Genomic DNA, 27602 nt, shown 5'->3' on the forward strand with positions numbered 1-27602 from the left:
GTGTTGGACCTGATAGTTTAATAAAAGCATACACACACACTATGGTGATAAATATGAAACAAGAAAGTTACTACAAAAGTTTTTCCTGTTTCTTTGCCTTCCAGTGTCATTCCTCCTCCTGCCTCTTTCCCCCAGCCCCAGTGTCTTGTGGTTTACTTCCTTATCAAGAGAAAAGCCAATGTTCAGAGTTTCTTTCCAGTGATGGAAATCTAAAATTAGATTTTAAAACAAATTCTAGATTTTTCCTATTCAAAACCTGATTTTTAAGATTTTGAAAGAAAGACTTCAGAATTCAAGAATCCTAAAGAATTATTTTAGGACACTGAAATTATTTAAATCAGTGTGTCTATTTTTATACAGATTTTTTGGAGACTATTCTTAGAAATGGAAAAAAGTAAACATACTACTGCGATTACTTAGTTATTCCACATCTTAGCCTGCCTTTTTCCATGCATTTTATGAAACTAAATATTAATCTTTGAACTTTTGTATTCCAACAGGAAAAGTATTTTATTGGAAATAGCCTCCCTTCCAAAAGCTGCCTATTTTAACCAAAAGAATCAAACCCTTAATGTAGACATTTTTAATTCAGTGTAAGGCCTGATACTTGAAACCTGGTAAGAACTGTCTTTTTTATCTCATGTTAAGATGCCCTTGGGAAAAATAGAAGCGGAGAATCTTCATTATTCAACATTTCTGTGACCAATTGCTTAACTTCTGAAAGTTAGAGCTCGCTATTAGGCATTCAAGATCACTCTCTTGTGAACAAATTATTTGGACATGCTCAAATGTTAACTGGAAAAAAAAAAAAAATCACATTTAGCAAAGTGCAGTAGTCATTCCCCACTGTACTTACAAGTGATGAAAAAAAGTTAAATCAATACCTGACACTTTACTATTGCTTAAGAAGGAGGTATCTTTAGTTTCCAACTGCATACAAAGATAGACCTTTTAACTTTTTTCTAAAGAAAAAAAACCTTCCATTATTCTTTCTTCTTTCCTTTCCTTCTTTTTTTTTTGTTTTTGGAAAAATCTGTAGGACAAACAAGGACAGTCAACACAAAATATGGAGAACAGTGAAAAATACTATTTAAAAGGAATGTAAATGTATATTAGGAAAAGAAAATAGTTGTGCACTTCATTTGATAACAGCAAATTGGTCAATTAATTTACAACAGCAGGAGCCTTGTGAAAAGAAGATATTCTGGATCTTATTTTCTAATTGCTGGTACCCCTCAATCCTAATTCGATGTGAACAAAGGCTGTGGAATACAACAAAAACGGTACATTTTATGCAGTAAGCACACAACTGTCATTTCTCAAAAGTCCACAAGAGGTAACCGTCGTCTTCGTTTTACCCTCAAATTCAGCTCCACTCTCAGTACCACAACGTATTTCCATTGTGACTCTCCTACTATATCCATATTTCCTATTAAATATGGTCCTTTGCTTATATTTTTCTGCCCTCTCAATTTCTCCAGTGATGTTCGTTTGTCGAGCCCACCTAGAACTGCCTATGCTTCTTCCACGCTGGTCGTCTGGGTCCATTTAGAGCTAGTATTCATTACAGAGAAAAGCATTAATCCCTTGTTTTAAAACCCTTCGATAATACATTTGTACCCCTCTCTCCCTTCACATAACGTGAAACGGCAACACACCTTTTTCATAAAACCATGCAAAACACATTGCCCCGTCTCGCTTCGCATAGCCCTTTGCTGAAGAGCCCCACCGCCGTAGCCACAGCCCTCACTCTATTGTTTTCCTGCCCGTTTCTCCTGCGGCACGGCTGACACTCGGTGCAAGAACCGCTAAGGCGGAGACCTGCCCTCACCCTCCCTACCCACCGGGCGGCCGTGCAGTGACGGGGGTTATTTTGGACGGCGGGAAAACACGCCAGGAGCTGAGGCAGTAAATCCCCACGGGCCGTAAAGTTTCCTGCCCTATTGTCTGCCGGGCACCTCGGAGCTCGCCCCGCACACCTGCGGCCCACCGCCCGCCCAGCGGAGCGCCCGCTTCTTTCCCGAGAGCCGCCCGGCAGCTCCCCCCTCGGCTCGGCCGCAGCGGGGGTCAGCCAGGCCCCGCCGCCGGCGCCGCGCTAGGACTCCCCGCCACCGCCCGGGCCCGGTACCCCGAGGGATGAGGACCTCCCCGTCAGCCGCCGGCGGCTCGGGCCTCTCACGGCTTCCAGTCAGGCAGCCCCTCACTCGACCGTCAGGCGCTTTCCCCGCCTCTCCCGGGGTCGGCGTCGCCGCCTTACCCTCTGCGCCTACCTGCGAGCCGCGCACAGAGCCAGCATGGGGAGGGCGGGAGGAGGAGGAGGAAGGGCGGGAGGAGGAGGAGGAGGAGGAGGAGGAGGAGGAGGAAGGGCCGGCTTCACTCCCGCTGCCGCCCCGCCCTCTCGCCGGCGGCGGGCACAGCCCTCGGCCCCGCGCCGCCGCCCCGCGCATCCGCTTCCGCCGCCGCCCCTTCACCGCCCTTCCCGACGCTACCGAGCGAGCGCGCGCACCCACTGCGCGCGCCTCCCCCCCCCCCCCTTCCCCAATCCGCTTTCCTCCTCTTCCTCCTCCTTCTCCTTCTCTCGCCGCGGCGCGCGCGCCCGCCCGCCCTCGCGCCCCTTGTCCCTCTCGCAGCTGGCGGCGGCAGCGGCGGCGCTGACAGGGACGGGGAGGGCGTTCGCCGCGGGGCTGACCGCGTCTCGCACGGTAAGGGCGATGCCCCTTCTGCGCTGGGCGGGCACAGCTCTGCGAGGCGCGGGGGAGGCTGCGCGCCGCCTCGCCGGAGCCCCTCGTCCCCGCAGCTCGGTGGCGGTGGGGCGGATCGGGCCCCGTTCGGTGGGCCCGAGCGGGGCGGGAGAGGCCGGGCGGCGCGGCCGATGTCCCCGAGGTGCCGAGAGGGGGCCTCCGCGGGCGGCGGGGCAGACCTGACCTACGAGCCGGAGCGAGTGGCCTGCCGTGGGTGTGGGGTTGTGTGAGGGGGGGGGTGTGGTGACAGGGACGGCGGCCCCGGCCGGCGAGCGCGCCCCAGCCAGCGGGACCCCCCGTGCTGCCCCTCCGGTGGGGCGTGTCGGCGGCCGCTTCCTCGGCCCTTCGCTGCCGGGGGTGGGGGGTGGGGGGCTCCGAATAGGGCGGGCGCCCCGCCGGCGAGGAGCCGCCTTTCCCCCCGTCCCCCCGTGGGTTTGGCGGCGCGTCGGTTGGCGCGGGGGCTGTGGAGGGAAAATAACGGAGCGAGGGTTGGCCCTGGCCGTGCCGTTCCATTCATGGAAGACTCTCGTTTAACCTGCTTTCCCTGGCGACTGGGTGAGGTTGTGCCCTTTTAAACCTAAGCGGTTTAAGGGAAAATAACTCTGAAAGTTGGAACTAAAATTTTCCCTAAAGTTATGTAACTCCCAGCTGATGCAGAATGCAAATCAGACTGAGCCAGCAGTGTCACTAATCACAAGCGTGCACTGAGGTCACGGTGTTCCAGTTTTTTGTCCAAAGTGAGTATAAACCGTTCGGCAGCACAATGTCAGGGGACAGAACACCTTTTATTAAGGTGTGCTTCTTTATGTTGTTGTATTTGTCAGTGTGGCTCTTTAATTAATTTTTGACTTTGGCATGTGCTCCTGCTTCCAAGTGCATATGTCTTAGAAATAAAATCTAAACTTCAAAAAAAAATAAAAAAGAAAAAGAAGTTGTTAAATTATTTTAGCCTTGGTGAACTCTCCTGCAGGAATAACTCTGAGGAAAACTGTGCTCTTTTGCTGATAGTTAGGTGATTGGAGTTCTCCCTAATCCATAAAATTTAACCATTTGTTTCTAGGCACCACTTTATTGTGCTTTCTGGTGAAGGATAAGTTTTTTGTGTATTGTGTGTGCTTCTTAGTGAGGTCAGTGGGAGGTTGGAAAACTCTAGGAATTTGTTTTTCTGAAATAAGAGATCCTGTTTTTTTTAAGACATAGGAGAAACTCATCAGTTTCAAAATGTCATCAGTCAAACGCTTGGTTTATGCAGTCATCCATTTCTTGAGAGAGCAGAGTCAGATGGATACTTTCACTCCAGATGAACAAGAAAGCTTGGAAGGTAAGTGATAAAGGTGGTAATATATGTATGTATAATGCCTACCCATCCGTTAAATTGCTTGATGCATATTGTCATAGAAGGTAACCAGAGTGACCTAACTGAAACTGCCACCAAATACTACCTGTGAATAAGATCATGATCTTAATATTTCTGAGATTATTAATTTTAAAACATCTCTCATCTAAAAAGAAGTTCTAAAGTTACAAAATGTGCACTACCTTAATTTTGAGCAACAGATACTTTGAATCACATCAGGTTAAACTGTGCCATAATACAGACTATGGTAGTGATTTGTATATGTGTCCCACAACGTTTTGCCTGCTGATTCTTTTTCTCTTTACTTTTATGTTTGTTTTCTTTGTGCATTTTGTGTCTGACAGCAGCTGTGCTGGCCATGGAGGAAGTAAAACAATTACCATATATTGCTTTTGGTATATGGGAAGAACTCCTGTGTTATACTTGGAAGAATTTGATGTAATTTATGAGGGAAGGCTAAGAGATCCTAAGAATATGGAAAATAAAATAAATTATTTGCATTTTTTTTAAACTTGAATAGCTATTCCAAAGAGTGCATGGTAGTGAATATTTTCAGTATGATATAGTTTCTGTTATACATTCAAGTCCGTCTATGTGTAGACATCTCTACAGAAAGATGGACTTATGTGTGGATTCATCTGTTGACAGACATTCATTAAGCCTTAGTAACTTCATAGTATCTGCCTTTCTCCTTCATACTGCTCTTATTCCTTTTTCTTAATTCCTGGAGACTTCATGGTGGTATCATAATATGGAATTAAGCAAGTGAAGAACAAAAAGAGAGGGGGGAAGAACAAAAGGCGAGAAGGGGAAGTCTAGGACCAGCAGTGCAATAAATCTGAGTTTTTTCAGGTAACTGAGCAATTACCTGAAATCTGAGGTGTGGAGGGTAGACTTCCCTGAGGTGCAAAGCAAGTCCTGCTTCTCAGAGGCGTAAACTTAAAAAGATAAACCTGTGGGAGCTTTTTGGAAAACAACGGACACGTTGAAATAATGAGCTTGTGAACTTTGTGCAACAGAAGAGATAAAAGACAAGTTGGTACAGTCTGAAGGTCGACATGAATTCACACGCTGATACTGAAACTGCTGCGACTCCTAAATAGATGCTGAATGTGTATTGCTACAGCTGTATTTAACCAATAATAGTTTGTGTGTATAAGGTTAAAGGCCAATGAGCACAAGACACGATACTAACCCACGTTGTAGTAAAAGTATATAACACCTCAAGTATTGTAATAAAACAGCTTCAGCACGATCATATTGGTCTGCGTCTGAATCCCACCGCATAAACCTGTCTATTGGTTTTATAGTGTAGTTGTTGAATAATGTAAGCAAGAAAAAAACATTTGTATCATGATATTCAAAGGATACTTCCAAGAGAATAAAAGACAAAAGATTAGGTTTTACATTGTAATCTGGAGCATTTTGTACATATGAAAAGTGGTAATCATCTATGAATTTAACCTGTATCATGTTATTATGATGTTCAGCTGATGAAAGAAAGCGATGTTTTTGCAAATGATATTATGAGAGATGAAGGGTATTCCTTTTGTTTTATTATAAAACTGATAAACATCAGGTTATGACTGAAAATTTACCTGGTAGCGTCTTAAAAACAGCTGTAGCCAATGTCTATATGAAAAAATCAACCATTTCAAGATTCTGTTTTCTGAACAAAAAATATTATAAAACCTCAGTTGTGCTTAAATGCTGATGTAAAATTTACCATTTTAATACAGATACAAAATCCTAATTTTAGAGCTGTTCCCTGCCAAAAAGTGTGGTACCATATGCTATGTGTTAAGAGGATAGGAGGTGGGCATTCTGAATAATTGACTCATTTTCGTTGTGCAAAATATCTTTAGTGCATGTGGAGTAACAATAGCCCAAGTCCCACCCATTGAAGTGTTTAATGTTAGGTGGAGACATAAGCTATGAAAAAATTTGACTGATGTTTTTCATTGGTGCCTTATGTACCTACTTGGTGCCTATGAAAACATAAAACACTGTATGATTAAGTGGCTGTGCCGAGAAGTAATTTAAACAGTTCCCATTCCCCACAAAACAACAAAAAGAGCTAGAACATTGCAAATAGAATTGAGACTTTATCAAAATAGAAGCATGCTTTTAGACTCCACTTATATTGATAACCTGCATTCTGCATGTTTGAATTATATAGCAATGTCAATGATAGTGTAAATTTCCTCTAGGAATTTTGTATTTGCATGATGAATAATGTCCTGGTTTGAGGTAGAACAGAACCAATTTTCTTTTCAGTAATTTTACTTTTCAGTTAAGCTTCTTCTAATTCTTCTGACTGAAATTAATGGCATGTTTTTCAGACTGTGTCTGCTTCTGGCAGTGATAAGGTCTGATGTTTATAGTTAGTACGCAGAGAAGCTCTTGTTTATACTTATTGCTGTAACACCCAAGGCCAGATAACTTGGTTATTCGCCCCATTTGAGGGTCAGAAGCAGAAGAGTGTAAAGGGGTCGCACCTGCGGCAGGAGCAGACAGGACAGGTAATCCAAAACTGACCAGCAGGGTGTTCCATCCCGTCTGCCTCATGCTCAGTATAAAAGCTGAGGGATCAAAGGGTCAGCTCTCTTTCTTCAGTGGCCGGCTTCATAGCAGGACTCTGTTTATTCGTTTGCCTTTGATCCCAATCTGTGCATTCCAGCATCCAGATCTGGAATCCAGTTCCTGTCCGTCACTGAGTCCAGTCTGGGACTTTCCCGGTGCCTGCCGGTGACGTGATTATCATCCTGGGAGCTTGATATGGTTTTGTATTTATGGTATATATTTCATTATTTTCTTATTAATATTGTTATATTTTCTTTTTATTATTACTATTTCATTAAAGTAGCTTAGTTTCTTTTCAACCCCTAAGTCTTTCTCCCGCTCTGAAGGGAGGGAGGTTAAAGAAAGCATTTGTCGTTCATTTAGTGTCCAGCCCAGTACAAACCACAATAAATAAAAGTGCCTTAATTTGAGAAAGCAGAGTAATTAGAAGCTAGACTGGAGAAATATACTCTCCACAACCTAGGATCTAGAGCAGTGATACAGATCTCTGGTGGTTAATGCTCAACCCTATTGTATGAACTAGAAACTTCACCTCTTCCAAGTTGTATTTTAGACAGCGTGTTTAAATGGGAGTTATTTCTCTCCTGTTTACAGTTCCTGTTTGGTTGTTGTTTTTTTTTTTTTTTCTTGTCTATAACACCTACTTTTGTGGGATTAATGCAGAAACTCTCTACAACGTGCACAAGGCTGTGACTTTTTTCTACTTCTAAGAGCAATGTACCACGATGAATTTCTCTAAGTCAGTGTTTTCAAAACAGTGGAATGCACTTCCTAAGGCGAGGGATCCATGTAGTACTTAAGATGGGGAAGCTTACGTGTAAGATGAAGCAAGATGATACCGAGTACTAAAGGGGCCTCAGTGGGTCAATTGATACTCATTATTCAGTCATCAACAGCCTGCATGTCTGCTGTGATTCCTTGATGTTGCTTGCAGCTTACGCTTCGACAGCAAAAAATCCTGTAGCTATGTGGCAATGGGACACTGAGATGGGCTGCAGCATAGCCCAAGAGCTCCTGTTTCCAGGTAGTAGGCATTTGTGTGAGCCCCAGCTGTTCAGCAGGGAGGTAGGTATCTGTATGGGTTTGCAAGGTGGGCAGTACAAGCTTCCGCAACTGCCTAGGCCTCTGAAAGTGTGTGTGATGATGGAAGTAATAGGGAGAACAGATAACTTCAGCCTTTGAAATCAGATGTGGGAAAAATCTTAGATTAATAACTCACATGGGGTAGCAAATCTTTCCCAATTTACTGGTGGTATTGAGCTTGTGGCAGTTGATAGTGCCTCACTTTGATCGTGGGACAGTGAGGTGCTGGCAGTCTAGTCTCAAGATACTTTTCAGACAAAATCAAGTCTTTGCTCCGTTGACTTTACTGGGGTGGGGTTTTTATGTCACATTAAAACAGGGTAGTTATTGATCTTGTCACAACTTAATACATCTTCTGATTTGGAAAAGTTTCTGGTTTGGCTATGTTTATTTTTACACAGGTAACTATTGTTGGCTTGCATGTTAGCCAGTGGTTATTATTCTAACCTATGGATTCATCCCATAATTGCTTCTAATTTTCTTACATCTGTGATAGTTTATAAGGATTATAAATTCCATTTTTCAGTTAAAGCAGAAATGTGGGAGTTCACTATAACAACTAATTATTTCATGGAAATGCTTACTGGTAATAACACTATACTCAGGATTTTTTTTTAAGCATAATTTGCACTGCTGCACTTTGCAAAAATCTCCTGTATGATAGAGAGTTGGTGTCACAGACTGAAAGCCATGAGAAAGATAAAGGAGGGGATTGTATTTTAAATTTATGCAAAACTACATATGAGGTGAAGCATTCAGGAAAGGGAAAGCCTTTAGGTGAATATAAGTTTGAGGGGAAAACTGGCAAGTATACTATGGCAAGTGGCTTCCTGTTAAGTTATACCAGGAAAAACTAGATATGGAATTCCACTGATTTTTATGATCTAATAATAAGTACTATTAATATATAATTCAGAATTCAGCATACTCAGTGATTACTTTACAAGAATTAAGTTTTTCTACATAGCTGGAGACAAAGGAGTTTAACCCAAATCCTTCAGCACTCTTACTGGGTAATTTAAATTGGCAACTTGATATATTTTTAGGATTTATAGGTTATAGGAGCAATTTCTATCCATATTTAGCAATATATTCAATTGTTATATGTTGTCAACATTAATTTTGTATCATACTTGGCTTTTTCTGAATAATTTCTATTCTATGTTATCAGAGTTTGAAAAAAATTACATCTTCCAGTTTTTACTATTTTTTTACTACAGTTCTGCTTTTCTCCCCTTTCTCCCAGCTGTGACATAGAAAATAGGCTCCTCAAATTGGCCTTAACTGTTGTTAACATTCAGTAATTTTACTTTTCTAATTTTGGGTCAGTGTTCAGGTTCATTATAATGCAAATAGAAATTCAAGTTATATTTATTATATTAACATTGGACTGAAATTCAATTTAAATTCTCACATTCATTTTTTACTGCTACTTAATTTCAATTCAGCTACTCCTGGTTATCTGTAGTTGGAAAAAGTAATTTTTCTGTTCAAACTGGGCTTTACAAAGGCTGTTCCTTGTTCCTCTTCAGTTTTCAATCTAAAACATTTAGATTCTATACCTTAATAAAAACATTATACTGGATTCTCAAGTTGATAGGGAAAATAATAATATAATTTGAGATACTATAATTAACAGAATACATATATATACAGAGTTGTATATAGTAATTGCTATTCATCTTCTTTTGTCTATAAATATGTGAGCACATTTAAAACTTCATTTAGGTATTTGGCTCTGTTAGGTATTTGGCTCTGCTGTTTTTTTAGAATTGCTTGTTGTGAGTGTATTTACATTATTGCAGGTGTGGGAGGGTAATCTAATCCTTACAACAGAACGTGTGAAAGGATACTGCAGTTATTTGGGGTTTTTTTAATAGGATAAAAGCTTGTTATTAATGAAGCATTTTAGTAATAAACAGTGTCTTCAAATGAATATATTTTGTTCCAGAAAAAAGATAACAGTAATAAATATCTTGCATTTATTCTTTACAGTAAAGATGAGCTATTTTCTCCCAACTATTATGACACACAGATATATGGCAGTTGTGGTGTTTTGAGGTGGGGTGTGTCACACACGCACAATACTTGTATTATGAATTGTAGTGATTTTGTTGAATCCTCATATTTTTATGTTTGAAAAAAAGAAGATTGAAAGAATTGAAACAAAAGTTTTAAATTGGTTTACAAGTAATTTAAATTGGGTTACAAGTAATGGCCAAACTATGTGTGGATTCTGTATAGTTTATACTATTTTTCAGCAAGTCAATTCTATGAGGAGCAGGTATTCTCTCTTTATTTTATAATATGTTCCAAAGAGCTGCTTTTACTAGCTGAATAAGGAAGTAAATCACAGCTTTATAAATAAATAAGTGAAATTATACTTCTGTTGAGAAACTTGTGACTTTTTTTTTTCTTTTTTTTCTTGTAAGTTGCAATTCAGTGTCTGGAGACTGTGTTTAAGATTAACCTGGAAGATACTCATCTTGCACCTCCACAGCATTTGATAGAAATGTTCACAAATTCTTTTCACAAGGTAAGAATTTCATTTAGACTCTAGAGTTACTCTGCCAATATGTGCTAAGATTTAATATTGTATACACAACCTTAAAATGCTCTATAGGTCAAAATGATGTACAAACTTAAGGAAAACATGAAAAAGTGAAATTTCCATAAAGCTAGCAGAATCAGAATATTTTGGGGCAGTGGGAGGAATTAATTTCAGCTCAAGAAGGACAATTCCGTATAGAAAATTACTAAACACCGAATGTCTTGTTCTCACTGGAAGGATTTTATCAATTTTATCAATTCATTTTGCAATTCCCAGAGATAAATGTCTGCGAAGTGCTTGAGGTCATTCGTAGTTTGCTGATGCTTCTCAATCCCTTCTGGAAATAATTTAGTTGTTCAGTTTTAAAAACTTCTTCATGGACACTAACCTTAAAATTGGAACTTCAAAAATGTTTACTAATTTTATGTGTTATCTGGGATCTCCAGTACAGGAAGCACAGGAAGCACCAGGATGTCAAATAGGAGAGTCAGAAGTTAGAAAACCAAGACTGTACAAACGTATCAGCTCTCTTCCCCTTTGCTTCCTTAAAATATGTGGTGATTCATAAGGTTTTTTTAGTAGTAGAAAGCAAACCATCTTTCTCTTCTAAGGATGTTTTAGTGATGTTTAGTTCTTTAATACTTTCTGTGCACTACAGAAAACCTGGTTGCTTGTTCATACAATGCTGCCCAGGATGAATGAAGTGTTTAATAAAATCAGAACTTGTATTTTAATGGAAAAAATCTTGGTTTGTGTACGCACAGAATGACATGCTGCCTCTCTCGGATTCTTTACCAGAGGATGTTGAAAAGGCTGACCAACTGAAGGATGAAGGTTTGTAATAAACATAGGAATAAACATTTTGTGCTTTTATTAAGATTTTTGGGTTATCATGGATAGTGGTAGTATAGAAGCTGGGCAGTATGGTTATTGGGCAGTCAGTATGGTTATTGGACTGTAGGGATATTCAGCACTTTACAGGTGTGGGTGTTAGAGCAATGCCTGTTTTAAATCTGTGACTTCTGTCTTGTCATCTGTCAATCCACAGGGGTTTGTGAAATAGACTAAGGAAATGAGTGTGTGCTATGTGTTAGTCTTTGTGTTACTAAAGCAATGCTGTGTCTCTACTGAAAAAATTGAAAAGGGTCTAAACTTCAGCAAAGGGCCATTTAAAGTGTCAGCTATTAGGCACACTAGTAAGCAGTTTGGAACTGCTTGAAATGCCACTGGTTAATTTCCCATAATGAAGTTAAAACTTCCTGTCCTGTTTTCTAATGCTGCTCTGTCATGTAAATCCTCATTTTCACACAAGTATTATCTATCACCACTATCATGCTTTTCAGTTATGAGTACTTTCCTGCTCTGAGTTAGGGGGATAAATTAGATAACTTGAGGAAGTCCATTTGGCCCATATCTTCTATAATACTGTAATTCTGTAACTCTGTCATTTCCTCATTTCTATCTGTATGTTCTTACCAAGGGAATAACTTCCTTCAACTTTTTGGCCTCCAGCCTGCTCCTCCTCTGCTCGCAAACCAGCTCTAGTACCTGTAGAAGTTGGGTAATGAATGGGAAAACAAAATCAGATAGCTTGCGCTTTCTTTCTTGGTTGTTATAAAACCAGGAAGTAACATACCCTCCAGACTAGTAAATACTTTAATTTACTTGCCTACCCTTGTATATCACTTGACACTTTGGCTTAATGTAAGCTATGTAAGAGCACAGATTATGTGCAGGTTTGTATAGTGTAACAGTGGCTTGATCCTAAAAAGATCTGGGTATTACCACAGTATAAATTATAACAATAGGTAGTATTTTCATTATAGAGGACACACATGCAAAAGTCTAACCATTTGTGGGGGTTTTTTGTCTTAAGAATTTTTGTCTGGCATTCAAATAAAATATTACAGTTGCTATTCCTTTTGTCCTGAATTGCTTAAGCTCAGCAGAAATAGTACGTCTAGCTATTTTTCTGTTTTCCTTTAGCCAATTCGGAGCTGGAGAGAGAGGAAGCAAGAAATGTACCCACTGAGGCTCCATCTTAGCGTTTTACCCCAGGTCATCTTTAGTTCAGAGCAGTATCAGAAGTTCCAACTTTGATAGTCATGGATAGAGTTTTGTTCTAGAGAAATGTTAATTGCTGCAATCTCGTTTAGTGCAACTAACTTGCAAGTCTTCTATCTGACAACAGGATTTAGTATACAGATCTTTACCTTAGACCAAAGGAAAGATGTCTAGATGGTTGGCCTTTAGAAATGAGATAGATATGGTCACATTCTGTATATATTTTGAAGGTGTACATACAGTTATAGTTTCAGCCTGCCATCTCACCAGCAGGGATTGCTGACTGTAATTACAGTCTAGTATATTGCTATTGGGAATAAGTGGTTTTGTGCTACCTTCATGATACTTATTGTTTATTAAGCTCTCCATGTTCACAAATAAATGCAAGTGTAGTTGCTTTCAGTTAGCACAGGCACCTAAGACTGCTTGCACCACAGTCTTTTGCTTTCTGTCAGGGACAAAATGTTGCACTAACTGAACTTTTCCAGCCTTTGCATATGCAGTTATCTACATCTGTAGTAACCTGTTGACTTATCCCTTCTTGTGCTTATTTTGGGAGGGGGTTGAAATATTTTCCCAAAATACAAGGAAGTCAGTGGAAATCTGTAATTTTTCTGACAATTTCTTGACATTGCTGGGAAACCAAGGCTTCTGTAGGATCTAGCAGGCCAAAGACCTGTAGTCTTGGGACCAGGGACAGCCTTAAGCTTGGGCACTCTGAACTAGTACTTTTTCTCTACTACTCTGTCATGAGGAAAGAAAGAACCTTGGGGGGAGAAGAGTGCGTAAGATATCTTTTGTTTTGAAAGGCCTTACTCCAGAATTTTCTTCCCATAGAAAAATTGTATTTTTCTATTTTTTTTCATTGGAATTAAAAAAACACGAAATATGAAACTCCATTATAGAGTAGAAGTTCTGAGCTTTGTAGGTGAGAAATTTTGCCTCAGAATAATTTTAGATTGCTTGTGCTCTACATACTTTCCATTATCTTAATGAATGAATTATGTGGCATCACAGAAGTGCGGCTTACTGCTTTTCCATGTTATATGGATAGTTACAAGCAAGTTGCTGGGATGTGAGAAAATAAGACCAAAAGGGAATCAACATATAGCCTATTGGATTATGAAGATTGCTAAGATAGTTAAGACTGAATCTTTATTAGAGTAGAACTGCAATTCCAATTACACTTCTTAACAAAGTGACCTTTGCTTAACAGCAGAAACTAGCTGGAAAATGTGAAATAGCAAGTTAAGATTGGGAAGGTTTATGTGGTGGACTACAATATACAGTGTACATAATAAACTTTACAGGCATAGTAGATATTTTTATTTGCATTATTCCATGCCAGTTGTATTTGAAAGAATGTATCTCAAAAACGTGCAATCATAACTACCCTATATAGATGCTACAATGTGGCTGCTCTATTTCTTTCATGCATAGCATCATATCTTTTAACTTCTTAAGAGATTTTTATAATTTATTTCAGGTAATAATCATATGAAAGAAGAAAACTATGGTGCTGCAGTGGATTGTTACACTAAGGCTATAAAACTGGATCCAAACAATGCAGTCTATTACTGTAACAGGTAAAAGCAAAATAATACAAGCTTTTTATTCCCAAACTTCATTAACATTATTTTAAAGATAAATTGTGAAGTAGACCAAAACAAGTGGGGCTGGAAAACCCCACTATTTAGAAATTTATCATATTAACTTTGTAAAAGATCTAAAGCAAAAGTAGGCTCATTCAGCATATCTCTATTGGCTAAAGGTGTAATATAGGCTGTAAAATTACTTGTAACACTTGAGATCAGATTTTTGTGAGATAGGTTGTCTATATTAAATCATAACATAGGCTGTGATTCCCAGTCTGTTGACAGTAGTAAGAGCCTTTTTTTTTTTTCTGGTGTTCTAGTGACTCAGCTGCTATCTCTCTCTCTCCTAGTATTGGCTTTCCCTGGAAAAAATACCATCAATGTGGGAATAGCATTTTGGAGATTTCAAGCATTGTATAAATACTCAGCATTTTTATGCATGACCTGTTGAAAAATAACAAGGCTGCTGTTGTCGTTTCATTGTATAATCTATTCTTTACCATAGTGAAGACATAGTGACATGGGAGCAGATGAAGTCTGAAAGTGCACGTTAGCCCAGTAGCAGAAGTGTCCTCTTTCAGTATACTGCCCTGAAGATCAGCATAAGAGCAAAGGCAGAATAGACTATGAGCCCTACTGGAAATAGTCTGGCTGTAGAGCCACTGTGCTCTACGGTCTTCAGTGTCTTTGTTACCAGAAGAACATATTAACTTAGGTGCTGTCAATCCGTCCTTGTGGCACTGTACCCAGTGGATTTTTCTATTTTTGGAGCTGTGCTTCCATTACTCCAGACTCTAGTTTTGTCATAAATACACGTGAAATGTTTAGTGCTTCATGGCAAGCATAAAGAGAAAGGAAATACACAGTCTACTAATATTTTACAGCAGTTCAAGGTGTAAATCATCTATTATCCTTGAGAAAACTGATCACATAAGTGATTTTAGGTATAAAATGGAAATACAAGACCAGATTCAAAAGCCTCCCAAGATCACTGAAAGTTTCCTCAGTAGAATGGGCTTAAGCACCAAATCTGTAATTGGCAAGAATAGAAATACTTCACTCTGTGTGTTACATCATCACATATCACATTTGTGAGGACCAAAATGAATCTTGATGTCAGTAAGCACAGTATTGTATGAAGTTACTTAAAGGAAGACAGGCAGTCTCTTCAAATTTTGTGGGTGATGTGGCATTTGAATAAATATAACCCTTAATCTTATCTTCTTAAGACAATTTGGGAGTAATGGAGACACATTGCCTTCAACAGCATTGCTTTTTATTCACAGCATTGAGAAAAAGAGAGCTGAGGTGCCCTCGACATCTTAACTGGCCATATAAATTTTTTGTAAACATGGAAAAAACATTTTATGTTCACACACACAAGAGACTAAGCATTGTCCCTAGCTTTTATCCATACATCTTCCTTCACTGGCATCTGTGGAGCTGTACAACTGTTAAGCAGCCTAAATACTTAAAATATATAAGTAGTCCCATTCGGAACAGGTTTTAATCAAAGTCAGAAAAAACATGCGATTTGCAGGTTATCACAGGAGGAAGTGATATAGTGAATATAGTGATGACTGTAGCCATCTAGCATTCCTAATAAAATAGAATGCTTTATGCAGTGGAAATATTGTCTTTTGTACTATAGTTTTTTAATCAAGGAAGAACAAATTAGTGTTTTGAGACCTTTCAAACTGGGGAAGTTTTGATTATTAATGTGTTCCAATGTCCTTTTTAATTTGGGCAAGTCTTTAATCTTACTGTATAAATGCATGCAACATTTAGTAATTCTCTGGTGTAGAGATGCAATTGTAATTTAGTAATTCAGAGATTATTGAGAAATGTTATCCTGATTTACCTGCAAGTATGAATTGCTTGCTGAAAGACTGAGCAGGGAAAAATCACAGCTTTCCTTTGAATGGCAGTAAAACTATACTTCTTGCTGGAAAACACGAGTTGTATAAAATACTACTGCTTAATCAATGATTTTATGTAAACTACTGCTTGAGAGTTTAAATTGTAATAGGTTTTATGATGTATTTTGTGCATAGTCACATGGTGGATCTAAAACAGTTCCTTAGAATTATTTATCCTTTGTGTCCTCAAAAGGTGAGTGCATGTTCTCCAAAGCCCTAGTCTAGCAATGCACTTGAGCACATACTTAATTCAGAACATTTGCTTGTCCTACTTAACTGAAGTAAGCTGAGACATTGCCTAAATAGTGAGTGAAAAGTCACTAAGATTAAACAAGTCTAAAGTTAGTCATGGACATGTGAATTTAAGCTTGTTACTTTTTCTTCTATTGTTTTTGTTTTTGTTTTTCCTAACAAAACTCTCCCTTCCCTGCTGTCTTCCTCTTAGGGCTGCTGCACAAAGTAAGCTCAACAAATACAGTGAAGCAATAAAGGATTGTGAGAGAGCCATAGCAATAGATCCAAAGTACAGCAAAGCATATGGGAGAATGGGGTAAGCTAATACAAATCTGAGTAAACACTGAAGACCCAAGTGTAAATCACTGTAGATTTTTCTGAAATAAGTGGAAATAGATTGTTTTACTTAGCTGACGTTCTTGTTTTGGAAGTGTAGCAATTTTCTGAAGATGACCCTAGCAGGCTGTCAGCTTTAAGTTTTATATATGTGGTTGATCTCAGCATTTTCATGTCAGATTTCATCAGTTTGCAATTCTTTTTCTTTCAGTTTATTAACTTCACAAATTTAGTTTAAAAAGTCATGGTGTGTTTTTTCTACCTCCTGCCTAGTTATGAGTAATCAAAATTCTGCAGTTGAAGCAGTGAATCTGTTAATGATGTTGTTAGAGAACAGATCCTGAAAGTATTGGGGCTTCATACTACCAGGAATAGAAGCTTAATTCTTCTGTTCGATAGCTCGTTGGAAGCAGATATTTTAGCAGGACTAAGCTATGTCCCTTTGGTAGTTTTTCTGAGTCATGCCTGAGAGATTAATAGTATAGCCTCTTTATGCAGTGGGTCTGATTAAGTGCTATCTGAAAAAAATATGTTCTGAAAGGGATATCTACTTGAGCGAAGGGCCATTCATCCAAGATGTGTAGCTTTTGCATTTTCAATAATCAAATGTATTGTGGGTGTGGGCTGAATGTTGCATAAGTCTTTTGAGGTTCTATCTATACTAGTAAATTAAAAAATGCTTGGGATTGTTTGTTGGGTCAGCTGGCACAAAATGGCCCATGTCTATGTTATTAAAATCTAGTTTGCAGTATGGAGTGGCCACATACAAACTGCCTATTGCTAAATTGCATTGGCCTGTGTTAAGTTCTGAACCATGCCCCAAAATTGTCTGGGATAATGCTTGTTGGCCTGGGACAAAACTATGCTAGGGAGCATTTATTTAAGATAAAAGATAATAGAATTCTATCACTTGAAAACTCTCCACTATGTAGTTTCTTTTACTAATACAAACGTAGCCTGACTGGCTTTTGAGATGACTAATTCACTTGCAAAGTGTAGGGACTGCTGAACTGGTTTTGTCCTATTTAACTCTCTTAGATTGTTTCTTCATAGAGCGCAACCTGAGATCCCCTGATTTCATTGAGATGGAGGGAAGCCACAGGCTGATTTAATTGCAAATTGGAGGTTATTTTAGAGTTTTGGGTGTAAGACTGGTGTGCCTTTTGATACGCAATGTAAGTGGGATCTTTCTCAGGCAATCAAGCTTCTCTTATTTTATTGTCTGGTTGTTTTGATAGAGGATATACTTTCAGCTACAAGCCATTGCCTAACTCAGCAGATGGATATAATGATACATTTGGCATAGGCTGAATGAGGAAACAGTGCTTGTTTAGTGATAACTGAAAAAAACAAGTGCAGAAACCACCTTCTCAACAAAAAGTCCTTATGAGAAAGCTGTGTTTTCTGACTGCATTATGCAGGCATATCAGTTTTTCTCAGGATTTGACAGAAACTCTTTATATTTCACAGAAAGATGCAGAAGTGCCATAGTGATATGCAGAGATGGGAGCCATGTAGACAGTCAAAGTGATACTTCCAGCATGACCCTGAGAGAGCATTTGTCTGGATAGGAATTGTGAGCAAAGAAACTGTCGCTCACTGTTCTGAGTTGTACTGAATTTTACATACTTTCTCTCTAAAAAAAAAAACAAAACACCACAATTAAAACTACCACAATTGCATCACAGAAATACCAGATTGCATTTCTTGTCTGGTCAGAAACTATTTTGGCAAGTTAATGGGCCAAAAGGAGAATGTTTTTTATGGGAGTAACTGTGTTAAGAGAGAAAATACTAATATTGTGTGGGTTCCTCCAGGAGCATTACTGTAAACTCATGGAGTTTCATACTGTTACTGAGTTTATCACTGAAGAGTAATGACTGTGGCTGATGTATGTAACATAACTCTTGCCTGAGATAAAAGGTGAAGATCTGTTTGTGTGCATTAGCACAGGCTTATCAACCCAGTCTGTGTAGCTCAGCACATGCCAAAGGGGGACCAGAGTACTAAATAGCTGAATGTGGGTTACACAGATCTTTCACAAAATGTGGAAAAGATCAGTTTACTTTTGTGGTCAGTATAAATTGAAAATACAGTAGAAGATAGAATTGAAACTGCAGCCAGATGGACTTCTGGAATAGCTCAAAGAACGATAGTGTTTTAAATATAGTGGCTAATCAAATTTGAAAACAAATACTGTTTCAAAAGTAGTAGATTTGTTCTGTGCTCTCCTGAGCTGCTGGAGAAGATTCTTTTTCAAAACATTAAGCAGACTTTCCTGATACAAGGGTTTCTTACAGCATCTTACAGATGTTACTACTGCCCTGTATAACCCATTTGTCAAGCTGTTGAAGATCCAAAAGGAGAACTTTACACTGATCCTAAGACAAAAATCTATTATGCTAAAACTCGTGGTTCCAGTGGTCACAGGTGCTGGATACAGCTTGTGCTCTCAAATACAGATTAAATCACTTGATAACGCCAAGGAGTTTTTAATGAAACTTGCATGTATATGGAACTGAAAATGCAAGATGAGTTCTTGAAGGATCATCTCGTGCAAAAAGAAGTGCTTAACACAAAGCAGTAGTAGCACAATAGCAAAACTTGCTTGAAATTAGTGCTTAAGCTAAAAACTAGTTGTGAGATACTGTTTTACTTAGAACAGAAAATGTATCATTATCTTTTGATGGTCATTTATGTTCTACCCAGGATTTCTTTATTTCACATTAGGTTGGCTCTGACCTCAGTGAATAAATATGAAGAAGCAGTTACCAGTTACCAAAAAGCACTGGATCTTGATCCAGAGAATGACTCTTATAAGTCAAATTTGAAAATAGCAGAACAGAAACTAAGAGACATGTCCAGTCCTGTAAGTTAGCTCTGTATCTCTTTATTTACAGTAGCTTTAACTGGGATTCTGTAGGTAAACTTATCTTCAATTGCAATTTGTTTGTAGACTGGAACTGGACTGAGTTTTGACATGGCAAGCTTGATAAACAATCCTGCCTTCATTAGTATGGTGAGTGTATTTTAAGCGTTACATTATACTGGTTTTAAAACTGAAGTTTTAAGAACAACTCCTGTTTAATAACACAAGCAATTTTAATGCTTATTGTAATGGCAGTGGTTTCATTACACTGAATATAAGCTTTTCTAAGTCATTTTACACTCATAACAAGAAGTGAAGCATAATTCTCCTATAATGCCTGTCTTATTTCCAATTGACTCTATCTTACTTATGAACAACAATGTGCATAGATTAGATATGCTGGTTTTATGGATGGCATGATAGTAAAACACTTGTCAACAGCATGGTGAAAGCTTCTTTTCTATTCTCCACACACCAGTTAACAAAGAAATCATCTCTTAAGCAGTTGATTCAGATGCAGTACTCAAGACTAAAGTAACTCTGCCTGGGGAGAACTACCCAAGAGAGCTTTCTGTTCTTACTCTTTCAAATTATCCCTGACACCCTTAAGTGTGCAAAACTTCATGAGATGTGCAAACAATGAATATAAATAACATATACTGCATTCCTTTACTTCCACTACAATGGCAAATTGTGGGTTTGTCCCTCAGTAGTTTTTCTCCATGCATGGCTTTCTTAGCTAAATGGTATTAATTGACTTTGAAGAATTTAATTTGGAGAAAAAAGATGCAAAAAATACTTATTTCTGTTGAGAACTCAGTTAAAACTTCACTGCCCCTCTGGTAGCTTCATTAGGACAGAACATCTCAACCAGTGCTTCTGTGTGGAAATGCAGTGCATTCAAGAGAGATCAATGCGTCCAGGCCAAATAATAGAGATGGTAGGCAGGGAAGAAATGAGTGAGTTCTCCGATGGCACTGGTGATTAAATAGCAGTGGAACTCTGTGTACCACATTATTGGCCACATGACTTACTCAGACAGTCTGCATCTGTTACGCTTCAATATAGAACTAACTATGGGGAAAGGATTTTTTGCATTATTTCCAGAAGATGCCTGGTCAAGTGGATAGAACACAGGGCATTCAGCCAGGAACGAATGAATTATTTCCCTGTGGTGTAGTTTTTTGTTTTGTTTTTGAGGAAGAAATTGACTCACTGTCTGACCTTGAGAAAGTTACTTCTAGCCTCCATTTTGGCCCCTAACCTAGATCAGACTTGTTACTCATAGAAGAAGTTAAAAAAAAAAAAAAAATCCTTTATTACCGATAGAATGGACCTGAATTTGGCATTTTATATCCAACTGTACATAGAGAAAAGAGTTGATTTGCTTTTAAGATGTATGTATGGAGGTATATTGATCAATAAAATGAATATTGTATATATCTGGTTTTTGTAGTATCTTTAAAAAGAGAATGAATAAGCAGATATTGCATTATGCCTATTGGTCTTGTATTCATAGACACTAATTTCTGTAGGAAGTATGTTACTATAAAATATTACCTGGTTTATTCTATAGTATCTGTCCATATATACCCTTACACTATGGTAAACACAATATAACTTTTGAGGTGTCTTAGGAATGAGAAACGTAAATAGCCTCATGGTTACTACAAAGTAAGAAGATACGCAATTACCACAGAAGATATATATTACTATAAAACCATGCTACCAAATAGGCCCATACTCTGGTTTATTCTGCAATATTTTCTGGTTGTAATCTTAACAGTTTATACCCAGTAGTAATAGTAGTTGCAAAACTGATTTATCCAGGCTGGGAAACAACAAAATACAGACTTTTCTCCAAAAGTCCAATATAAAATCTTTGTCCTTGGAAGCCTTAAGTGATTTTTTTTTTTAATTATTATTTTGTTTGTTTGTTTAGTTTTCTGGTACTGGGTTTTCACGTTTAATGTCTTCTTGTCATACTTTTCATGTATGAATCTGTAATCACTATTTTTTACCTAATGTGTAACAAATTCTCTCAGCTTCATATCCTCGAAATACGTTCCTGTAATGATTCTTTTTGCTGGGGACCATACATCTCTGTGCACATAAACTTAGCTTAATTTTTTAATAAAACATAGACTACAGCATGTGGATTTTTGAGTTTTTTTTCCCACATTTTCCCCAGTGATACCTAAGTAGTAAATAAGTTATAATTTCAGCTATATATTGTCTATTCTAGGCGGCAAGCTTAATGCAGAATCCTCAAGTTCAACAATTGTAAGTACTAGAATTGAGTACCATTAAAACAAATGTCTTTAGGGTTTGAATTAATAAAAGGCAGATAGTACTGTATTCCTGAAAATGTAATTTTATTTTTGCTTGCTGTATATAAAATTACTGCAGTTTGTTCCTCTTGCAGCTTATTTCTTCCTAGCAATTAAAAACAGAACTATAGTTTATTGCTTACTGTAAAGATCCCTGTATATTCCAATACCAACACTGTGTTAACTGTTCTAGGATGTCGGGGATGATGTCAAATGCCATTGGTGGCCCTGCTGCCGGTGTTGGTGGCCTGTCAGATTTGTCCAGCCTGATCCATGCGTAAGTAAGAATTGCATAGTTTTAACTGTTACATTTGTAGAAGCATCATTGTGCAACATCTATTTAAAAGGGATGGTGTCAAGCCAATTATATTGTGGCCTGTCCCCACTGTATGCCTGATTATTATTAAAACTGAGACCTTGAAGACTTATTTTACTTGTTTGTTGGCTTTGTACATTTTCATCAATTGGAATGACTGAACTGTGTGCTGTTTCACTTTCTGGTTGTCATACACTGTCATACACTTTCTAAAAGGACACTTACTAAAAGTGCTCCTTTCAGTCTTTAAGTACTCCTACATGTGCTTTCAAATTGTGTTGATAAATTTACTACCTGGTATCCCAGACACTGTTTAGAAAAGCTACAGATTTACTTAGAAGAGATCGCAACAAATTCTGCTCAGACATCCCTCTGTTTAGACTGGGAAGACTCCAGGGAACTCAGTATAATGAGGAGTAGCTTTTACAAAAACCAGGACGCAAGTCTTCTATAGTATAATAACAATAATCCATCTGGAATAGTCTGCACAAAACCATGCCATTTGCTTATATGGCAAGACTTCTTAAAGGGCATACAGTTTTACTTTATTTCAGCATTCTAGCGTGTTTCAAACTATTTTTAAGTTTTGCACCTTCAGGGCAAAAGTTATTTATAATTCACATCAGAGAAAGGAATGTGCCCACAAAAAATCAAGGGCTGTTTTCACAAAACACATGTACTACACCTAGATCTATGAAAACGGTGGCGTTCCTTCAACCTGCACTGTGGTTTAAAGGAGTCTTGATAATTTGCTATTTGGGCAAAAAGCAGAAGTTGCAGAGAAGCCATGCCGGGCTTCATATAATGAAGTAGTATGTTTAACTTACTTGCTTTTTCTGGTAAACCAGTGCTGTGCTTATCTTTTACATGGAGTTATTCTCACCTATTAGTTTAGCTCTTAAGCTACAACTCTTAAGCTACAACTGTTATGGAGATGGATCTGTCATTACTTCAGTCATACAAGGCATAAAGGTGTAATTGTACGCTTGCTTTCTATTAATGATGTCTTGCTCACAAATACAAGTTGGCAGCTGCAACCTGTATTTCTGAAAAAACGAATATAAGGTTGCACTTCAGCTACAAGGGTAGTTATGTTAAACAAATAGAATAGATCCTCTCAAAAAGAAGGGAGCAAATAATGGAGCACATTTCTTGCTAAATTTTAGTTTTACCAAGTAAGGTAATACTTTTTCCTCCATGTTATCAAGTAGAAGTAATAGTCCTAAAGAATGAAAATGAAGATCTAATGATAATCCTGTTTAGAGGCACTTTAACTAGATAAAGTCCTAAGACTACAAATATGTTGGTTAAGACTATACAGCAAGTTATCTTTAGTGTTAGCTTGCATATAACGCACCTTTCAGTTGTATTGGGATATCCTGTTTTCTTAAAAATGCTGCTTGTCACTTTTTTCACTTGTTGATTTTACTTGAAACTGTTCAACACAGGGGGCAGCAGTTTGCACAACAGATACAGCAGCAGAATCCAGAGCTCATAGAGCAACTGAGAAATCATGTCCGGAGCAGATCTTTCAGTGGCAGCACTGAAGAGCATTCCTGACTTAAAGGAGGCATGTGAACTGGAATGGTATATACCCCCCAAATGCGTACCATAGTTAGTAGCAAAAGCACCATTGTAACTCCTCTGCTTGAATAGAAGACAGAAAATTCTTTGTGCGTGTTTGCAAACAAGAATAAATCTGTTAAACAGATCTATTGCACATAACTTGGAACATATCATTTATGTATAGTTACTCCTCTGAAAATTAATACACTAAATAGGTGGTTTATTAAAATCCCTAAGTACAAGTCATTTTCAGTATGTGCATTAGATTGATCTCCAGGGCTATTGAGTGGGGAGTTTTGTAGTGGGCTGGTCTTGCATAACAGCTTAATTCTAAAATCCTAGTGTGAAAGGCAGGTTATTCTTATGGTGAAAATCTTTATGGCTGTACTCCTTGTCAAATATTGAAAGAATAGGCCCATCTGATGTGCCCTTTTATAATAAGCATAAATCAGTGTTGGAGTATAGAGTGTACTTAAAACTAATGCTTGAAAAGTTGGTTTCTTTAAGCCTGTGCAGGGGCCATCATTAGAAACATGAAATATTTTTCAACTTCATTGGGCAGGAGGGAGGAAGGTGATTGCATTTGAAGGAGTACCACAAACTGTAGAGAAAGAGAAGGCACTAATCCTGAGTAGGATAATACACAGGAACCAAAATGGAACTTGGCTTGGGAAAAGAAAGAGTATTAAGAAGTTTTAGGCTTTTCTACTGCCATGTATACCCTCAAATCATGATAGTAGCCCTGGAGGTCAGCATTATGGCACTATTTTCCTGGCATGGCAAACTGTATTACATTCCATGTGTATGCAGTATTTAACATAAGCTTAAAATTCTTAACTGTAATAAGCTAAAACTGGTTCTGTGCTGTACAAATAACTAGTACTGAAAATTTATTAAAAAAAACTGCCTTAGAAAGAAGAATTCTCTTCCTATTCTTGTGTGGTAAATCACTGGCTTAAATAATTAAGGATTTTTTTTTTTAAAGTTTCATTACGCATATTTATCTTAAGTCACGGTTATATGGCCAAATTAAAGATTTTTCTACTCTAGTATTTCTGTTCCTACCCTGGCTTTTCTTGCTCAGTTAATCTTACTCTTTCAGAGAGTAATGTTAACTTTTTTTTATTCTGCTTACTGTTCACACTGCTTTCTGATACAAGGTACGTTTGTTTTTACTCCAGGGAGGTTCTTAACACTCACACTTTCCTCTTTGTTTATCAAAACTTATTTGAGGAGCCTGCTTTGATTCCTAAGACAAAGTGATCTCTGCTGGCCAGTTAGACTGGAGAAGGTGGGTGGAGGGGTAGCAATAGACTCCCAAATGGAGGAATACACAGGAACTCCTAGACCTCAGACATTACATCTGATTCATCTTGTGGTCAAAAAAAGAGCAACCTCAAGTAGAAGCAAATGCAAAATTTGGGGCTAAGTCACATACTTGACTCTAACAAATGTTAGTTGTGCATCTATTTTAGGAGTCTTCCCCTATTAAAACAGGGAAAAATGCAGCTGGATCCAAGAAGAAAGGAAGAGAATTGAAGAAAACACAAAACCAGGAAATCTGTATTTACCATCTGTTGAATAAAGAGGTAAAGCTCAATACAGCAACTTAAACAACTTTAAGATTTTTCATACTTTATTCAATAGAGCTTGCCGATATGCAGCATTAAAATGCTTTTTAAAATTCTCTATATAAGTCGCTGTAGCTGCCTTTTTGAGGCTGTGGAGATACTTAAGCTTTACATTAAAAACAGCTTCAGACTTAACATCTGATGACAAAGAATTAAATCCCTAACAGGATCTTTTTTCAGAGGTAGTTCAGATCCTGAATCTAATCCATTCGAGAAAACTGCTACTGAAGTTCAGTTACATTTGATAGGACAGGATGCTATTTACAAGAAAGGTTGATGGAGGCTGTAGGTATAACTACTGTATAAACACTGCTTGGAGTAGTGTGTTGTGTCAGGAGAGAAACATTGCTCCTCTCATATATCTTGTTAAACTGTTAGTTCTCTCTTTCATATTTTCAACTGCTCAAAGTAAGTTTTACTAACTTTGGTAAGGGGAACCAATAAATCCAGAGTGAACTAGACAGCACTATAATACCTCTCACATTCAATTTATCCTTACTTTGTGACAGCTATCTTCATGCTGACAGGTACCTTTCTACTTTAAGACAGAAAGTGTGTCAAGAACCTCTTGAGAGTTCCTTAAGAACTACAAAATATGGTAATATTCAAAGACTGGTTGTATTAGTTGTACTGTCAAATACAAGCCCTGTGGCTTTATGGGAGAACTGTCCCCGTGGTTAAATGGAACGAAGCATTGGTTAGTTATCTGAAAACTACTCTTGAAATCATCTTTACAGAGTGGTAACTTTCATTTCACATATTACAATATTGTCGTTTAGGTTTTACTCCAGTACAGCTATGTATTCAGAGTACTTATTAAAACGTTGATGGCATTAGCTAACCCTTTAGGAATGTGCTACAACTGGCACAATATTTAACTTGTAAACATTCTTTGTTTCTTGTATATTAACAGAAGGGGCTTTATAGCCTAAATAAAAAACAGTGAAACCAATAACAGGAGCTGTCATTACATGCTTTTCCATTGAAACCAGGAACAGAGGGATCATTTATGCTAAAGTCTATTTTGCCTTGAATAGGCTAGATTGTATCACAGGCATGCAATATGTCTTAATCACAGGGTGAGGAAGGAATCTTTTCCTGTGTAATAACTGCACTTTTTTTTTCTTGCACTAAAATTTTTCATCCCACTAGATCCAAGGGGTAAACCACAATCCCCACAAATACAGCTTTAATTTAAAGCCGACTGCAGTTTATCATTCAACTGAGCAAATATGCGTTTAACACCTAATTGATTTTGTACTGTTCCATCAGCATATAAGTGTGATAATTGTTAGAGAAGAAAATGTTTTGCACTCAAATTGTAAACTCCTGTAACATGCTTGCATGGAACTGTATTCTAACTATGCCTGATCATAAAAGACACCTAATGAATTGTTCAGCTTAGAAATTGTTTTGGTTGCACTTTTGGTTTTGTAACAAGTACAAAGTAAAATCACTCATGCATATTGAGAAAGAACTAACGCTGCAGCCTTGGATTTGTACTCTGTTTCAGGGCTACAGAAAATCATACTGGCAAAATGCAACTTGTCTACCATTTCTGTGTCTCTCCTACCTCTTATTACCAATGGTTACATCTCCTTCAACTTGTGTCAGTTTAACTTGAAAATAGGTTATAAATAAAGTTATTTACATTTTTTGTCTGGATACTTGTGGTTTTACTGTTTTAGTTTGTTGATGTATCTAGAGTAACAGATAAATTGCATTTTTAAAATCCCCATTTATATTGGTTAATCTGCATTTTATTAAATGTGCATGATATATTTTTAATGTTTTTTTCCTCTATGGACTCATTCCCTCAATTTAGTAAGCAGGTCCTAAATTTATCTAATATTTTAAAATTGAATTCTACACTTAAAGATTTTATACACAGGAAAGCTTTAAGTAAAATACTATCAAAACTAAGTAAGGTTGCTAAGTACCAATATGGTAGCTGAGAAATATGACAAGTCACTAACTAGAATCTTTAACACTCGTTTAATTGGTGTTAAACTCGGAAAGCCAGTCACCATTTTCTGTATTAAATGGCTACCTTTGGGTGACTTTAGATATTTCAGCCAAAATTATTTCCATCTTTTGTTAGAACAAAGCCAGGGAGAATTACATTTTGGTGCTTAACCGAGTCCTGAATTCCTTCCTGTATGTGCTTTGGAGAACTTGATCTAGGGCAGCCATTCAGGGTTTTTCTCCTCATTTTCCTAAAAATCTTCTTAAGTGCCTCTGGAATGGGAAGAATAATTTGCACTGCCTCTGTTTAACAGTAAAAAATGCCTGAGTCCTGCTATTTTAGCTGTCAGTTCCCTACTAACAGGGAAGTAACGTGCCTGTTCACAGCATGCCCTGTATTGTAGGGACACACAACTCTGTGCAAAACTGCGACTAATTGGGACAGATTTGCTGTATTGCTTC

General features: G+C 38.0%; 2 protein-coding genes across 2 annotated transcripts in view; one reads left to right on the top strand and one right to left on the bottom strand.

Annotated features, from left to right (window-relative positions):
- Nucleotides 1–2345, bottom strand: part of NLN (neurolysin) — a 38628-nt gene extending 36283 nt beyond the window's left edge. Inside the window, exon 1 of the mRNA XM_082497394.1 lies at nucleotides 2271–2345. Coding sequence (XP_082353520.1) covers nucleotides 2271–2296 — 26 coding nt within the window. The 5' untranslated portion in view covers nucleotides 2297–2345. The remainder of the gene's footprint in view (nucleotides 1–2270) is intronic.
- A 289-nt stretch (nucleotides 2346–2634) lies between these two features.
- SGTB (small glutamine rich tetratricopeptide repeat co-chaperone beta) lies at nucleotides 2635–26840 on the top strand. The gene is made up of 11 exons (XM_082498052.1): nucleotides 2635–2702; nucleotides 3936–4062; nucleotides 10197–10300; nucleotides 11080–11149; nucleotides 13866–13965; nucleotides 16339–16443; nucleotides 19194–19332; nucleotides 19420–19482; nucleotides 21578–21615; nucleotides 21856–21939; nucleotides 23427–26840. Exons 2-11 carry the CDS (start codon nucleotides 3963–3965, stop codon nucleotides 23536–23538), a joined length of 915 nt encoding a protein of 304 aa, XP_082354178.1. The 5' UTR covers nucleotides 2635–2702; nucleotides 3936–3962; the 3' UTR covers nucleotides 23539–26840.
- The last annotated feature ends 762 nt before the right edge of the window (nucleotides 26841–27602 follow it).

The sequence above is a fragment of the Vanellus vanellus genome (genome assembly GCF_965231255.1).
Source record: "Vanellus vanellus genome assembly, chromosome: Z".
NCBI classification, from domain to species: Eukaryota; Metazoa; Chordata; class Aves; order Charadriiformes; family Charadriidae; genus Vanellus; species Vanellus vanellus.

What these genes read in the sequence shown, in the direction of transcription:
- SGTB (XM_082498052.1), top strand. Translation starts at nt 3,963, where the DNA reads ATGTCATCAGTCAAACGCTTGGTTTATGCAGTCATCCATTTCTTGAGA. An exon ending in TGACCAACTGAAGGATGAAG is followed by an intron (nt 11,150 to 13,865) that starts GTTTGTAATAAA and finishes AATTTATTTCAG; the next exon opens with GTAATAATCATATGAAAGAA. An exon ending in AAAGCATATGGGAGAATGGG is followed by an intron (nt 16,444 to 19,193) that starts GTAAGCTAATAC and finishes ATTTCACATTAG; the next exon opens with GTTGGCTCTGACCTCAGTGA.